The following is a 17311-nucleotide window of genomic DNA, read 5'->3' as shown; positions in this document are numbered from 1 at the left end:
TTAACCAACGAACCAACAGCTCTGCAGACCCTCTGAGTCCACTTGTTCTCAACCTCATCCATTTTGAAACGTGCGGACTACGACTCCCAGAATCCCCTGGCCATACTTTGCAATGCACGGACTTCAACTCGCAGAATTCCCTGTGGGATTAAGGGCGTGCTCACGGTATCTGACCTGATAGGACCAGTAGATGTCCTTAGGGAAAGGCGATCCTGTAGATTAATCTGGTCTTGTGCTTTAAAAGGGCTTTAAAAGTGAGGACTAGCACCCTGGATTGCGCATGGGAAGAAACAGGGTGCAGCTCATACAATAGTGCTGTTATATTTATTTATTTATTTTATTTTATTTGTCAATTGTTTACAAGATAATAAGTATAAGTGTATACATAGTTATGGATACATGAAATGGGTACATATAAGAAAAATAAAAGAAAATATATGGCAAACTAAGGAGCAAATAAACGTAATAAACAAACCAACCTAGGAACATCCATCATGGTGCACGTTGTCACGTTGAGACACTCATTCTTAAAGATCCATCTCATCCTGAGCACCCTTGTTTTTGAACTATTACCATCTGGCAGGCAGTACCGGATAATAAAAACGAGGACAGCACCAGCAAGATTGACGAAAATTTACTCAAATATGAACCTGGAATGCTGGAAGTGTAAAAATAAACAAGGTACATTATTTCACGTGTGGTGGTCCTGCCTCCAAAGCAAAAGAATATTGGAATAAAATTAGAACAGAGTTGAAGTCCACAAGTCTTAAAGTTGCCAAGTTTGAAGACCCTTGATCGATTCTTTTCTTTCTTTCTTTCTTTCTTTCTTTCTTTCTTTCTTTCTTTCTTTCTTTTTCTTTCTTTCTTTCTTTCTTTCTTTCTTTCTTTCTTTCTTTTCTTTCTTTCTTTCTTTCCTTTCTTTCTTTCTTTTCTTTCCTTTCTTTCTTTTTCTTTCCTTTCTTTCTTTTTCTCTTTCTTTCTTTCTTTCTTTCTTTCTTTCTTTCTTTCTTTCTTTCTTTTCTTTCTTTCTTTGTCTGTCTGTCAATCTATCTATTCCATCTATTTATTTATCTATTCTATCTATCTATTCTATCTCTCTCTCTCTATCCTACCTCTCTTTACCTATCTATCTATTCCAGGGGTCTTCAAACTTGGCAATTTAAGACTTGTGAACTTCAACTCCCAGAATTCCTCCTCTAGTCATGTTAGCTCGGGAATTCCGGGAGTTGAAGTCCATAAGTCTTAAACTTGCCAAGACTCTTGGTGTAGGGTCTCCTGCTTAAGCAGGGGGTTGGACTAGAGGACCTCCAAGGTCCCTTCCAGCTCTGTTTCGCTATGTTCAAAATCACTTCAGTTGTTAAGGGAATCCAGCTTCCTCCCCTGGATGTCGTTTGCAGCAGGCCAGCCTCGAAGATCACAACTGGCGACCACGCGATTCCAGGCGTCTGCAAACTCTTGTAAATACAGACCCACATTTGATCCCTTGACCATGGCGAAGTTGTGACCCTTTTAAACAAGCAAGGACCAGTTATCACTCCCCGTTTTATTTTCCACAGCCAACGTAACTTCAAACCATCCCTGAACGAATGGTCGTTATGCCGAGGACTATTTGAAACGCCGGTTTTTGTGTTGCCAAAGAAATCCGTCTTTGTCACAGTTTGGGGCAGAGAGAGACACAGTAGAGCCCCCCCCACCCCCGTCCTTCCCTCCTATCAAGGCAGCTGGTGTGTTCCCCGAACACCTGTCAGGTGAGTTGCAGGTGAGCCCTGTGTGTGTGTGTGTGTGTGTGTTTTGTGTGTGTCTTTTCCGACAGAGCCGTGAGAAAGCGGACAGCCGGCCGCCGTGTCCTCTGTGGATGGTCAAGGCAACACGTGGCCAGGTTAAGTGGGCATATAAAAAAGCGGTGGAAGAAAAGACGTGCCCATTTGGTGCCCCGTTTGGCGACGATGAGGGTTCTCGTGGTCTTGGCGACGTGGCTGGCTGTGGCGTTTGCCACCGATACCTTTGACGGGTAGGTAGACACGGGTAGGAAAAGACACAGTGACCAGAGGAGAATTCACCTGGTGCCACTTTCGGGTTCTTAGCAGCATTGGTCGCTGGACAGTTTGATAATTTTTATTTTTTGGGGGGAGGGGTGTCCCTTCCCAGGTTCTAAGCAGAGCCCCTGCTGCATGTGCTGCATCGTTCTCCTTCTGTCCTGGCCTCTTTTAACTAAGGAATGATGGGGAGCATTATAACAAACCGCATCCCTGTCTGGTTTGGTGGCCGCAGCGCCTCAGATAGAAAGTCCCTACAGAGAGTGGTGAAGACAGTGGAGATCATAGGAAGCTCGCTTCCCGTTATTCAGGATGCAGCTTATAAACTTAGGGCTCAAAGCATTGTTAGAGACCCCCCTACACACACAATTCACGGCCTGTTTCTGTTGCTCCCCTCTGGGAGGAGGTTTCAAAGTATTTCTAGCAGATTCTGTAACAGCTTTGCTCCCTAAGCCATCCGTGTGAGATACTCTCAAGATTCATTTTTCTCGCCGTGTGCATGCATACATCCGAACTAGGTTGCGTTGTTTCTCTGTGTCATGTAACATATGTGGCAGAGGTGGGATTCAGCCGGTTCTGACAGGTTCTGGAGAACCGGTAGCGGAAATTTTGAGTAGTTCCGAGAACCTGCCAATCCCACCTCTGTCTGGTCCCGCCAACCCCATATCTCTTCTCTGCCTCCCCTTGAGTCCCAAGCTGATTGGCTGGGTCTCCTTTGGTTGCCCTGCACAGGAGAACGGAGCTGGAAAGCAGGTTAGTGGGGTGGGGAGGGAAGGAGGATTTTGCAGTATATCCTTCCCCTACCACACTCACCAAGCCACGCCCACAGAACCCATAGTAAAAAAAAATTTAATCCCACCACTGATAGGTGGGTATATGCATAATTTTGTATTTACTTATTTATTCGTTTTGTCATGTTTGTGTAGTGTATGTTGGAGATGGTAACCCTTTGTGAGCTGTCTGCAACGGAACTGCATTTTAATGTATGCCAATTAGTGTACGTTCAGAGTGACAATAAAGTTATTATTTATATAGAAGAGCTGCGGTGGCACAGTGGTTAGAGTGCAGTACTGCGGGCTACTTCTGCTGACGGCTGGCTGCCAGCAGTTCGGGAGTTCGAATCTCACCAGGCTTCAGGTTGACTCAGCCTTCTGTAGGAACACAAGGCTGTGCCAGCCACACGGCCCGCGGGAACTCAAGGCTTGCGTCGCTTGCATTGCGAACAACACGAGGTAGTGAGGGGAGGAGGGAAAGGGCGGAGGGGGGAATTTGCCCCACGTGCCCCACGTGTCTGGCCTGGCCACTGGGCTGCTTCTCCCCGCTTCTTTCTTCTTCTGCTTTTGGCTGCACGCAAGGAAAGCAGCCAAAATCTTTCTTTCTCTCCCCCAAACTCCGCCAGAAATTAGTCTTTGGGACCCTGCAAGGCCTCCTGCTCCAAGAGGCTGCAAAGACTCCTTTCTGGCAGAGTTTGGGGGGAGAGAAAGAAAGACTTCTGCGGCTTCTGCTGCTTTCCTTGCATGAAGCCAAAAGTCTCTCCCTCCCTCTGAGAATGGAGCTGGAGACGGTATCCTGCGATCCCAAATAAAGAACGATCGATTGGTAGGAAAAACAGGGTGGGGGATTTTCCTGCAGACTTTTTTGGGGGATTTTTCCCAGAGTCTCTGGTCTGCGGGATTTAAAAGATAAGCTTGGTGGTCCCTGAGGTTCCAAAAGGTTGGCGACCTCTACTGTAAGCCCTTGGTGCTGGCTGGGGGAATTCTGGGAGTTGAAGTCCAAGCTGCTGAGATTGACAAACTCTACTTTACATAGAATGTCTCCATGCTCCCCCAAAAGCCCCCTAGTGACATCTAGTGGCAGAAAGCAAGCATTACAACATCCCTTGGGCAAAAAAAAAAAGAGGAAAAATTCAAAAATGGCTCCGGGACTCAGGTGCCCAGGTTCAGGAGGTGCACTGTTTCGAGTCACGCATTCCCAGCTTCTCCTTGGCTGCTTTCCTGCTGCTGTCGCCCAGATCCCAGCTCTTGGGCCCAGGCAGCCATTGCAGGGATTTCTACCTATCCCACTTTCCTAAGTCCTGCAACCGTATCTGTTACACCTGTTTTCAAAAGTCTGTTTTTTGTGGGGTGGGGGGTGGAGGCTTCTGTTTCTGTCACCCTACACAAACTGAGGCAGGCTGGAGTGGAACTGGGGGAACCTGTCTCACAAAAGATTTGCAGGTGACTAGATTGGCTTTTCCTAAATATGAAAAGCCGCTCGTTGAAGAGAAGGACCCGGGGGAGACAGGATAGCCGTGTTCCAATATTTGAGGGGCTGCCCCAGAGAGGAGGAGGAAGGGGGTCAAGCTATTTAACAAAGCACCTGAAGGCCAGACAAGGAATAATGGATGGAAACAGATCAACGAGAGATTCAACCTGGAAATGAGGAGAAATTTTCTGACAGCAAGAACAATCAACCCATGGAACAGAAGTTTCCCGTGGAAGTTGTGCGAGCTTCATCCCTGGAGGCTTTCAAGAAGAGACCGGACTCCAATTAAGAAGAGTGAAAAGCGGGGAGAAGTTATATAGAAGATATAGAATGGTAAATAAGACAGGCAATGGTATATAAGATGAGCATGAATTTAATTGAAGTCCGTATAAAGAGAGGTAATCTGGGGCCAAGCCACTTTCCAAAAATAAGTTTTTATTTTTTGGGGTTTTGTGTGTTTATGTTTGATTGAGAATTAATAAAACCTTGGAGGAATGTCAGATGAGAATAATTGTAAACAAGTCAGAGGGAAATATAAATATGATGATTATAAAATAGATAAATATAGAAATGTAATTGAATAAGAGTAAAGAGAAATAATGAGAAATTTGCTAAATGATATTTATGCGTTCATATGGAAATGGGATAAATTAGAATTATGCTGTATAAAATAATGTTTTATCTGCCCTCTAAAAATTTACAATGGAAAGAGGTTTTATGTTTTCAATGTTTAATGATGTTTTGTTTGTCTTTAAAATTAATAAAATTTGTTTCAAAAAAAACAACAAGAAGAGACTGGACTCCCATCTGTCAGAAATGGTGTAGGGTCTCCTGCTTGGGCGGTGGAGGGGGGGGTTGGACTAGATGACCTACAAGGCCCCTTCCAAATCTTGTTATTCTGCTCTTGTCTCTGCAGACACCAGGTGCTCAGAATCACGGCTGCTGATGAAGCTCAGGTGGAGAAGTTGAAGGAGCTGGAAGCTTTGGAGAATCTCCAGGTATTGAGACCCTGGCCAGAGTAATGAAGTTATCCGTTCATTAAGAATAAAGAGGAAATTGTTCTTGAGCTATATAAGCTGTGTTTCCAAACTTCATCTCTGCTGAATATAACTCCGCATCGGTGACAGGAAGGGCATCCGGCCAGTAAACCCTCAGCTCCGTTCGGTTGTCCAGACTTCGCCCCGATGCAAGGGATTATGGGGTCATTAAAAGAAGGTGATGATGATACAAGTCAATAATCTTCTACCTTCACTCTTATTTTGATGCCTAGCTGGATTTCTGGCGAGCACCGGCTCACCCCGACCTCCCCACAGATGTCCGTGTGCCCTTCCACAGCCTTCAAGGGGTCAAGATCTTCCTGGAGAGCAATGACATCCAATACTCCATCATGATCGACAATGTTCAGGTGAGTGCTCTGACCACATGAGAAGACAAACAGGTGGACGTGTTGGTTCTGGAAAGAACCACCCTGGGAATTTCAAAGGTCTGAACTTAGAACCAGTGTAGTTTGGAGAAGATCACCTTGAACTATAATTCGAAGGAGATGCCGCAAAAAAAATAAGGGTGGGGTCCACCTATTCTCCAAAGAACCTGAATGTCATGCCCCTGTCGGAGTCGGAGTCCAAGGAGGAAGACGAACAGCCGGCAGGAAGCAGGAATGTGGCTCCATTGGCTGTGGAGGAAACTGGGGAAAGGCAAAGTCTGGCTGGGCAGAGCAGGGGAGAGGTAGAACAAGGGAGAGGGAATTCAGAGGAAGATCCAGGCCCACCCCCTCTTCATCCTAGGGCAGGCAGGGAGGAATGGAGAAGGGAGCAACGTGAGTTGCATGGCTTACGGGGGAGAAAAGGGCCCTGATTCCCTTCATTAGCCACAGCTGAGAAGAGAGTTTAAAAGAGATTCATGCTGAGTGCGGTGGCGGCTGGGAGCAAACCTGAGTTTATTTTGTGTTGACTTTGATTATCTGTGTTCCTGGCGTCTTCCCAACCGTGTTGAGTTATTCCATGCCTTCATGTCTGGAATTCTTGCTCCTGATCTACTGGACTAAATACCTCGTTTTGCTTTGATTGGACTTATAGTTACAGTTTGTGTTGACCACATTTTAGACTTGATTCTCTGCAGCCCAAGGCTGTTCCTGGGTGGGTTTTTCTCCAGTCAGAAGGGAACCAGGACATTGGGGGCAAAGTTGGAGCTAATAAAGGGACTCCTACTGATCATCTGCCTGTGTTTCCTTCGTGCCACGCCCCGTTGGGTCATCACACTGAAGGCAGGACAAGAAGCAATGGATGGACGTTAATCAAGGAGAGATTCAACCTAGAACTAAGGAGAAATGTCCTGACAGTGAAAACCATCAATCAAGGAAACAGAAGTTATGGGTGCTCCTCCATAACTTCTGTTCTTCTGAAAACCTGGAGGTTCTCAAGAAGAGATTGGGTAGCCATTTGTCTGAAATGGAATAGGGCTTCCTCTATGACCAGAGGGTTGGACTAGATAGAAGACCTCCAAAGTCACTTCTAACTCTGTGATTCCGCATCTTTTAGGCTCATCACAAGAAATGTAGTGTAGGAAGTTGACCCTACCTCAGTGTTGAAACCCGGGGCTAAGAAGGTGTCCTCCTACAGACCATCAGATGTTTGGGGTCATTGTTATGGACTGAAACAAGTAGCTTGAAAGAAGTTCTAGGCCGCTCTTCCATCAGATGAGTTGGCCAAGACGACCAAGGGTTTGGGGTTGGCTTTCCTGAAATTCCAGCAAGGTTTTCGATGGATTGACGGGATCCGAAAAAGAGCTTGATTGCCCCGTAGCACAGAAGGATGGAGTGGAATTACTTAGGAGTGGAAAATGCAGGAGAAAGGCTAACCTTCTTCTCAATTGTCCTCGTTGTCTCCTTCAGAAATTGATTGATGAGGAGAGGAGTCATATGATGCGCCAACGTCAACTCCCAGAATTGTCACTCGCCAATTTTAACTTCGCTACTTACCACGACTTGGATACAGTAAGTACCATTCAGGCGCCGTGGGGTCTCCGCCCATTTTACGATTCCAAATAGTCAAATTCTTCTGGAGGAGGCTTCCAGAAGACAACTCATAGACCATCATTTGGGCACCTTCTCTTGGCTTGCTAGATCTATAACTTCATGGACCTCTTGGTGCGTGCGAAACCCCTCCTGGTTAGCAAAATTGAGATTGGCCAGACAACTGAAGGACGTCCGATCAACGTCTTGAAGGTAAGTCTTCCTTTGGATGCTCGTTTTGGAGGGTGGGCTACTACGGGATGCGGAAAAAGTTGCAGTGTCTTTTCCGCCTGATTAACTAAGTCCCAAGAGAGGAGACATTGGTGGCTTGGGCTGAACTGCGGGGTCCTTGGTGCTCTCTGAGCTTGGTGGTTTTCTTGTAGATGTTTCATGACCCAACTAGGTAACATCATCAGTGAAGTACATAAACAGAGAGTAAAGCACTCTCCCTCCCAGCATTGATGATGTGACCTAGTTGAGTGATGAAACATCTACAAGAAGCATCAACAGTCGTCTTCTTCTCCTTCTCCTCTTTTCCTCCTCCTCTTCTTCCTCCTCTTCTTCTTCCTCTTCCTCCTTCTCCTCTTCCTCTCCCCTCTCCCTCCTCTTCCTCTCCCCTCTCCCTCCTCTTCTTCTCCCCCTCCCCTTCTCCCTCCTCCTCCTTCTTCCTCCTCTTCTTCCTTCTTCCTCCTTCTCCTCTTCCTCTCCCCTCTCCCTCTTCTCCCCCTCCCCTTCTCCCTCCTCCTCCTCTTCCTTTTCTTCTTCCATCTCCTCTTCTTCCTCCTCCTCTTCTTCTCCCCTTCGCCCTCTCCCTCCACCTCTTCTCCTCCTCTTCTTCTTCCTCTTCCCCCTCTCCTTCCTCTTCTTCTCCCCTTCTCCCTCTCCCTTCACCTCCTCTTCTTCTCCTCCTTTCTTCCTCCTCCTCTTCTTCCTCTTCCTCCTCTTCTTCACCTCCTCCCTCTCCTCCTCCTCCTCCTTCCTCCTCCTCTTCCTCTTCCTCCCCTCTTCTTCTCCCCCACTCCTCTCTCTTCTCCTCCTTCTCTCTTCTTCTTCCTCCTCTTCTTCTCCCCTTCTCCCTCTCCCTTCCTCTTCTTCTCCTCCTCCTCTCTTCTCCCCCTCCTCTCCCTCCTCCTCCTTCCTCTTCTTCCTCTTCCTCCTCTTCTCCCCCTCCTCCTCTCCTCTCCCTCCTCTCCTCCTCCTCCTCCTCCCCTCTCCCTCCCCTCTCCCTCCACCTCCTCTTCTTCTCCTCCTCCTCCTCCTCCTCCTCCTCCTCTCCCCCCTCCCTTTTAACACTGATGCTGTTATCTAGTTGGGTAATGAAATGTCTGCAAGATGCAAGCCAAGATGGTTGCTTGGATTGAAGGCCTCCCATTGTACTTTGATTTGCACAGTTTAGCACCGGGGGAACCAACCGGCCAGCGATCTGGATCGACACCGGCATCCATTCCCGCGAGTGGGTCACTCAGGCCAGCGGAATTTGGTTTGCAAAGAAGGTAACAGCCGCAAAACATTCTGTAAACAGGAGAAGGGAAAGCCAAACCACCCATATCCTGGTTAGATCAGGGTTTCTCAAGATTCTAGGTAGAGTTAGATATTTCTCTTTCTGGGCACGATGAGAATATAATCTGCTAAACAAAACTCCGCATTGGTGTCAGGAAAGGCATCTGGCCAGTAAACACACAACTCTATTCCAGACTCCAACCCCCAAACGAATTATGAGGTCTTTAAAATTGTTGATGACTCTTGTAATTTTGCCCCAAACGCAGGAAAAATGGAGCCCATCCGGCACAACTGCCGTTTCATGGCTGTCCCACTTCGGCCTCCCACTTATCCCTAAAAGAAAATAAATAAATAAAAGCCTTTTTTTCCACTTCAGGTGCTAAAACAAACTGGCTTGTGAAAGGTGTCCTGTCATAGAGACCCCCATAAATCACGGGTCCCCCAATCCTCAGTCTGTGGACTGGGACTGACTCACAGCATGCCAGAAACTGGGCCATGCAAACAAGGGACGCCCCATGTGCAGGAGGCAGGCAGCACATGAAACCACGGGGGGAAACCACAGAAACGGTCTCTGATGCCCCAAAAACGTGGAGGCCACTGCCCTAAATGCACTCTTAAGGCACCTCTGTGGACGCCACTGATCCCATGTTGATCCTCTTTAGATCTTTGAAGATCACGAGACGGATCCTTCTCTCCGGTCCATCATGAACCAGTTCGATATCTTCTTAGAGATCGTCACCAATCCTGACGGTTATGCCTTCACACACACCAAGGTAACTCTTCGTGGCGGTGGGGCATCCGTGGCAAATACGAGAGGCACCACGAAAACGCTCTACGCTCTGGTTCCTTCTGACATTCATTGGAGCCGTGGTGGTGCATGGGTGAGAATGAGGCATCGCAGGCTGACTCTGCCGACTGCCAGGAGTTCGATCCTGACTGGCTCAAGGTTGACTCAGCCTTCCATCCTTCCGAGGTCGGTAAAATGAGGACCCTGATTGTTTGGGGCTGATTCTGTAAACCACTTAAAGAGGACTGTAGAGCATGGTGAAGAGGTATATAAGTCCAAATGTTGGCAGGAAGGAAGGAGGGAGGGAGGGAGGGAAGAAAGGAAGGAAGAAAGAAAAGAAGGGAGGGAGGGAGGAAGGAAGGAAAGAAGGAAGGAGGGAGGGAGGGAGGGAGGAAGGAAGAAAAGGAGGGAGGAAGGAAGGAAGGAAAGGAGGGAGGGAGGGAGGAGGAAGGAAGGAGGGAGGGAGGGAGGAAGGAAAGAAGGGAGGGAGGGAGGAAGGAAGGAAGGAAAGGAGGGAGGGAGGAAGGAAGGAAAGAAAGGAGGGAGGAGGGAAGGAAGGAAGGAAGGAAGGAAGGAAGGAAGGAGGAGGGAGGAGGGAGGGAAAGAGAAGGGAGGGAGGAGGGAGGAAGGAGGAGGAAAGGAAAGGAGGGGAGGGAGGAGGAAGGAAGGAAGGAAGGAAGGAGGGAGGGAGGGAGGAGGAAGGAAGGAAAGGAGGGAGGGAGGAAGGAGGAAGAGGAAGGGAGGGAGGAAGGGAGGAAAGAAAAAGAAGGAAGGAAGGCAAAAGAAGGAAGGAAAGAAGGAGATGGAAGGATGAGAGAAGGAAAAACAAAGTAAAGGAGAAAAAGGCAGAAAGGAAGGAAGGAGAAAGAAATGAAAGGAAAGAAGAAAAGAAAAAGACAAATAAGAGGAAGGAAGGAAGGCAAAAGAAGGAAGGAAAGAAGGAAGGAGATGGAAGGATGAGAGAAGGGAAAACAAAGGAAAGAAGGAAAAAGAAGAAGGAAGGCAGGAAGGACCCTGGTGACACAGTGGCTAGAATGCACTATTGCAGTTTAACTCCGCCCACTGCCAGCAGTTCGATCCTGACCGGCTGTGGGTTGACTCAGCTTTCCATCCTTCCGCGGTCAATAAAACGAGGACCCCGATTGCTGGGGTTAAGAGGCCGATTCTGTAAGCCATCCAGAGAGGGCTCTAAAAGCACTTTGAGGCGGTGTCTAAGTACTCTTGCTATTACTATTGACGGCCCTTCCTGATTGGCAGAACCGTATGTGGCGTAAGACCAGATCGAAGAGGGAAGGGTCAACTTGCATCGGCGTTGACCCCAACCGGAACTGGGCAGCAGGCTTTGGAGGTAAAACATGGGGGGGGGAGGGTCTTCGTCACCCCAAAGTAAGAGACAACCTCTTGAGACCCAATGGGAAGAGAGGCAGCGATCAGGTGCAAGAAGTCAGAAACCAGGATAGAGTGGAAAAGCGTTGCAGGTTGTAAGTCCCGGACTTACAAACTTTCTGTCAACTCATAAAATATTTCTAGGGTCTTTGTAGAGTTGTCAACAGAAAGGGACGGGGGCGGGGGGCAATGCGGCACTTTGCAAACCGAAAGTGCATTCCATCAATGTTTTCTAAGATAGTAACTAGGCGACTGAAGTTTTCAAAGATAGTAACTAGGCGGACAAAATTCTAACCAGAGAGCTTGTTTGATGACTCTGGGCTATGGATGGGTCCCATTGGAGGATAAGAATTACGATACATCCAGGGGGAGGGGTGGGGAAACCAGGGTCAAGGGTGACCATGAATGATGCGTCGCGGAGTCGGCTGCACCCAGGCAGTGCCGGACATGTTAACTTCCAATAAATCCTTTTGAAGTTTTGGAAGTTTGGCTCGAGACTCGTGATTTCAATGGGGTTAAGTGCCGGAATCCTGATACTTTCACTTAGTGACTGTTCAAAGTTACAACAGCCCTGAAAAAAAGACTTATGACCATTTTTCATACTTAACGGCCGTTGCAGCAGCATCCCCCCCATGGTCATGCGATCAAAACTCAGACGCTGGGCTCTGGGCATGCGTTTATGATGTTAGCAGGCAGTTGCTAAGTGAATTTCGTTCCATCTTATGACCTTTCTTGCCACGGTCATGTCATCTCCCCTTTTGTGACCTTCTGAAAATCAACGGGGAAGCCGGATTTGCTTAGCGACCGTGTGACTAACTGAAGAACTGTTGAGGGATTCACTTAACAACCACAGCCAGCAAGGTGGTAAAATGGAACAAAATTCACTGAACAACTGTGGGATGACCCAAAGGGGCGTGACACAAAAATAACCAAGTCACAAAAGTAGAATAAATTCCCTTTAATGCCTCCAACTTGGCCCCCAATGTCCAATTATCCTCGGCTGGAGATCAAACTCTTCCAAAAACAGTCTACAAAGGGAAGAAATGCAGTCCAAACTCAAAGTAAAGATAAATAGAAATAAAAAAACCCCAACACAAATGACGCTGAAGTAATTAACGCGGCAGGCCAGGATGATAAATTGCAGACTTTCAAAGGATAACCCAGCAACCACAGTTGGGAGGACCCCAAAACCCAGATAAGCCTCGACAAAGATAAGGCACGCTTTGCTTCCAGCAAGGAGCAGTGTGCAAATGCCCTTCTTATATCCTGTTCTCCCAGTTGCAACTAATGAAAGGGATCAGGGCCTTTTCCTCTCCCATAAGCCATGTTGCTCCCTTCTCCGTTCCTTCCTGCATGCCCTAGGATGAAGAGGGGGTGGCCCTGGGTCTTCCTCCGAATGCCCAGCCAGGCTGTGCCCTTCCCCAGTTTCCTCCACACCCACAGGAGCCACACTCCCACCCCCTGCCAGCTGCTCAATCTCCCCCTTAGAATCAGACTCCAACAAGGGCATGACCAATGGTCCCATTTAACAACAGAAACTGGGGCCTCAATTGCGGTCATAAGTGGAGCACTACCCTCAAGTTTTTTCAAGAGTCAAGGCATGGCGTCAACACAAAAATATTTCTCTGGTCTTTTGGAGTTGTCAGCAGAAAGGAAGCGGAGGGAGCAGTGCATTCCTTAAATGCTTTCATAGATAATTTCTAGGAGGCTGAAGCTTCTGGCGTGCAAGATTACTACACTCTTGGCTATGGAAGTGTCCCATTGGAGAATATACATCCAGAGGGTGGAGGGAAGACCAGGGTCAAGGGGGAAATGAATGATGTGTCTCGGAGTCGGCTGCACCCAGGTTGCACCGGCCTGTTTCCCTCCTCATAAATCTTTAAACTCTGCCCTGACGCACGGTTGTTGTCCTTTGCAGGAAGTGGCGCCAGTGGGAACCCGTGCTCGGAAACCTACCGTGGACCGTATGCGGAGTCCGAACCGGAGGTGAAAGCCATTGTGGATTTTGTGCGGCAACATGGCAACATCAAGGCTTTCATTTCCATCCACAGTTACTCCCAGATGCTCCTCTATCCTTATGGTTACACCAAGCAGCAAGCGGCAGATCACCTGGAGCTGGTAAGCCTCCTCGGAAGAACCACCTGAAACTTCTTTTATAATGTTCTCTCTAGTTTTTGTTCTCTCTCTCTCTCTCTCTCTCTCCACTCCCCCTTTCTTTCTCTCTTTCTTTCTCTCTCTAGCTCTTATTCCCATTCTCTCTCCCTCATTCTCTCTAGCTCTCATTCTCCTCTCCTCTCTCTCTCCATCCCCTCTCTCTATATGTTTTCTTAAGTTTTCGCGGGTACTTAAATGTATGGCATTCGGATTTGTTTGGGTATTTTCACAACCTCCAGGGATGAAACTTCCACAACTTCTGTTCCATGAGTTGATGGTTTTCACTGTCAGAAACTTCCTCCTTATTTCTAGGTTGAATCTCTCCTCGTTCAGTTTCCATCCATTATTCCTTGTCTGGCCTTTGGGTGCTTTGGAGAATAGCTTGACCCCCTTCCTCCTCTCTGTGGCAGCCCCTCAAATATTGGAAGATGCTCTCCTGTCTCCCCTGGTCCTTCTCTTCCCTAGACTAGCCAGGCCCGGTTCCTGCAACTGTTCATTGTATATTTTAGCCTCCAGTCCCCTCATCCGCCTGGTTGCTCTTCTCTGCACTTTTTCCAGAGTCTCAACGTCTTTTTCATAGTGTGGCCTTACTAAGAAGGTTTTAGCAAGTGGTATTAGTACCTTATTTGATCTTGATTGTATCCCTCTGCTAACGCAGCTTAGGATTGCATTGGCATGGTCCGCATATGATGCTTGGGCAACCCAACAGCTCGTCTTAATTTCTTTCTATTTCTTTCAGCGGCTCATCGCTCCGTAAAGCCGGGGAAGGAAAACAAAAAAAAAAAAGCCTTCTAAACCTTGGTCCTCTTTGTAACCTTCTCCGCCTTTCTCTCCCCAGGATGCTCTGGCGAAGAAGGCCGTCGCCGCTCTGGAGTCCCTCCACGGAACCAAGTACAGATACGGCAGCATCATCAACACGATCTGTAAGTGACCCCAAAAAACCCGAGAAGGCCACGGCCATCGGCCAGCCGGGGAGTCCTGTGCTTACGGCCGTTCGTTTAGCGACCGTCTGTAGTTGCCACGGCACTGAAAAGAGTTTCCCACGCAACTGTGGCGGCAGCCCCCTGCCTGGTCACGTGGTCGAAATTAAAAATAATACTTGGCCGGGGACTCGTATTTATGACGGCCGTGGGGTCGCGTGCGTTCCCCTTGGGTGACCTTCGGGCGAGCCATGGGGAAGCCGGATTCGCTTAACAACCGGGCAACTAACCAAACAACAGCAGAGATTCACTAAACAGCGGTGGGAAGAAAGGGGCTAAAATGACTGACGATACATGTCTCGGTTAGCGACAGCAATTTTGGGCTCGGTTGGGGTCGTAAGCCAAGGACTGCCTGTATCGGAAGGGCCCTACGGTTTGATTAGGATTAGTTATCCCAAAAGTGCATTTTTTTTTTCTTTTTTCAAGAGGAAACCGGACTCTCTTTGTTTTTCTCTGAAGACATTTCGCGTCTCATCCCAGAAGCTTCTTCCGTTCGGATTTGGTCAGTGAGGAATGGAAGGATTGACACTCCTTGCAGACAAAGCCGGTCGTTTGCATCCTTTCAGCGTGTCGTTGAGGCCGCTTGGAGGCTGATCTGCGTCCTCAGGGCCACCTGAGTATTGCAAACGGGGGTGGAGCCCACTTGCAGTACAAAAGGACGGTGCAATTCCACACCCATTTGCACCAGTCAGGTGTGACCCTGAGGACGCAGATCAGCCTCCAAGTGGCCTCAACCACCCTCCGAAAGGATGCAAATGACCAGCTGTCTGCAAGGAGTGTCGATCCTTCCGTCCTCCACCATCCAGTCAGAGCCGAAGAAGCTTCTTGGAGGAGAAGCGAAACGTCTTCAAAGAAAAACCAGGAAGTCCAGTTGCCTCTTGAAATAAAAGCACCTTTGGGGCAACCATGACCCGGATGACATCAGGATGGCTTAGTTGATGTCTGAATCCATAAGGAATCCAGTAGATTATTTCCTGCTTGAGCAGGGGTTGGACTAGGAGACCTCCAAGGGCCCTTCCAACTCTTTCACTGTTATTAAAGCCACGGTAGTTGGGAGACGGGCCTTGACTTATTCCATTGATCGGGACTCCCAAATCTTCTTCTTCTTTACGGCCAACCCAGCACCACCGTCACATTATGGTGGGGAAACCTTGGTCCGCTGATTTTATCCGGACTCTTCCCAGGTGGATGTGTGAACGTGGAAATCTATCAAGAGGGAAAAAGCCCTTTTTCGTTCTCTGTCCTCCTGTGGAGGAAGAACCGGGAGAAGGTCCCCGAATGGAATGGGACGACTCACAGCAGCCTCTCACCTCCAATTGCCCAGAGCGACTACTTTTGTGCCCACCTGGCGGCACCCACCCGACCACACCTATGTGGTTGCGTCCACCTGGCTGGGCACACCCAGCCGTGCCAAGCTGACCATGCCCACCCAGCCACGCCCACCTGGGAACTGTCACCTGGATGCTGCGAGTTGTCCTAGTGCCGTAGGGGGAAGTGTGAGGTCTCTCTAAGACCCCGTCTCACAGGTGGAGGGAGGAAACCTTTACAAACTGGAGGAAATGGTTAGTGAGCTAATGAGTTAAAACAGATGTGTGGCTGCAGGTCTAAATTTAATCCCATTCAGGCTAATTGAGTTGATTGATCTGGTTTTCTGCCTTGTGCGACATTGCGCCCTTCCCCGTGACCCAATTAGATGTGTTATGCAACAAGACAAAATTGCAACAACTGCAATTTTAGGTCTCTGTGAAAAAAAAAATTGGCCCTCTCTCTGCTCACCTTAGTTGTTTACACACAGCACACCTGGCCTGCTCTGTTAGTGTTGGTGGCTCCTTGACTGGGTTGGGGACCTGGTGTCTGGGATCCTTAATGCTCTCCGAGCTGGGCGATTTTCTTTCAGACATTTCACGACCTGACTAGGTAACACCCTCAGCGCTAGCAGGGAGTGGGGTTTGCAGAGGAGGAGGAAGGCAGGAGGAAGAGAAAGGAAGGAGGAAGAACTACTACGAGCTCCTTGGTGCTGAGTTTGGTTGCAGGCGGTTCACTACCTAACTAGAAGGGAAAGGGGGCTGCGGAGGAGGACTGTGGAGTCCTTGGTGCTCTTAGCTTGGTTTTCTCGAACCCATTACGTTACCCAACTACCAGTAGGCAGCAACATGAGTGCCAGAAGAGTAGGCTTTAACAATGGGAGGAGGAAGGGGAGAAAGGGGAGGGGAGGAGGAAGTACTACTGTGAACCCCTTGGTGCTGAATTCGGTTGCAGACATTTCACTACCTAACTAGGCAACATCATCAGTGTTGGAAGGGGCTTGTGGCAAGGAGAACCGTGGAACCCATTGTGCTCTCCGAGCTTGGTTGCTTCCTCGCGGACGTTTCATGACCCAGCGAGGCAACGTCATCAGCGCTCGAAGGGAGAGCGGGGGGGGGGGACTATGGGGGTGCGTTTGTTCTGCATGAAACGCTAGCGGAGGCGGTTTTCACGAGCCGGCCTTCTTTCTCACCCTCTCTTTCCTGGCTCCTAGACCAAGCAAGCGGAGGCACGGTTGACTGGACCTACGACCAAGGCATTAAATACTCCTACACCTTTGAGCTGAGGGACAAAGGCCGGTACGGGTTCCTCCTCCCGGCTAACCAGATCCTTCCCACGGCAGAGGAGACCTGGCTCGCCCTGATGGTCATCATGGAGCACACGCGGGACCACCCCTACTAAGCCGGAGGGAGGGGCCGGGTTTAGCGCACCTGGCCCTCCGGACCACCTTGGGGATTCCCCCAGGGGCGCCTTCCTGCCTGCCTCCCACCCTTACGAACAACCCCTGGGCATGTCATCGGCTCCTGCGGCCTTCCTGTTGCCCGTTGTAGCGTGGCAGAGTCAGAGGAGGGAACCGCCTCGCATCCCTACACCTTGTCACCAGCACGTGAAACCTAACCCCCCTTGAATTCCTCCGGGGCCCTTCGATCCAACTCCGAGCAGGTGCCGATCGGTGCGTGGGGCTCTTCCGCAATAAAGCAGTTTGACTCGGACGGTCACGGGTGTGTGGAGACGGTACTTTTTGAACTAAGCAAGTCCAAGAGGCGGGAGACAGCGGTTATCGGTTAAATCCTTTTAGGAAATACTTCGACAAGTTCTCGTTCCAGGATTTGGTAGAATAGAATAACGAAGTTGGGAGGGAGCTTGGAAGTTCTTCTGGTCCAGCGGTCCCGACATTTTTAGGGCAGCC

The 17311-nt window shown here is 49.0% G+C and overlaps 1 protein-coding gene across 1 annotated transcript; it reads left to right on the top strand.

The window, feature by feature from the left end:
- The first annotated feature begins 1946 nt into the window (after window positions 1-1946).
- On the top strand, window positions 1947-16901 carry CPA1 (carboxypeptidase A1). Its single transcript, XM_026722322.2, has 11 exons — window positions 1947-2011; window positions 5197-5278; window positions 5551-5685; window positions 7171-7272; window positions 7402-7503; window positions 8682-8783; window positions 9453-9563; window positions 10835-10925; window positions 12882-13081; window positions 13956-14040; window positions 16616-16901. The coding sequence occupies exons 1-11, from the start codon at window positions 1947-1949 to the stop codon at window positions 16801-16803; spliced, it is 1263 nt and encodes a 420-aa protein (XP_026578107.2). The 3' UTR covers window positions 16804-16901.
- Window positions 16902-17311: the final 410 nt, after the last annotated feature.

The sequence above is a fragment of the Pseudonaja textilis genome, chromosome 5 (assembly GCF_049901715.1).
Source record: "Pseudonaja textilis isolate UNSWEBS1 chromosome 5, rPseTex1.2, whole genome shotgun sequence".
Lineage (NCBI taxonomy): Eukaryota > Metazoa > Chordata > Lepidosauria > Squamata > Elapidae > Pseudonaja > Pseudonaja textilis.
Note: the sequence above shows the minus strand (reverse complement) of the source record. Positions and strands in the feature narration are given on the sequence as shown.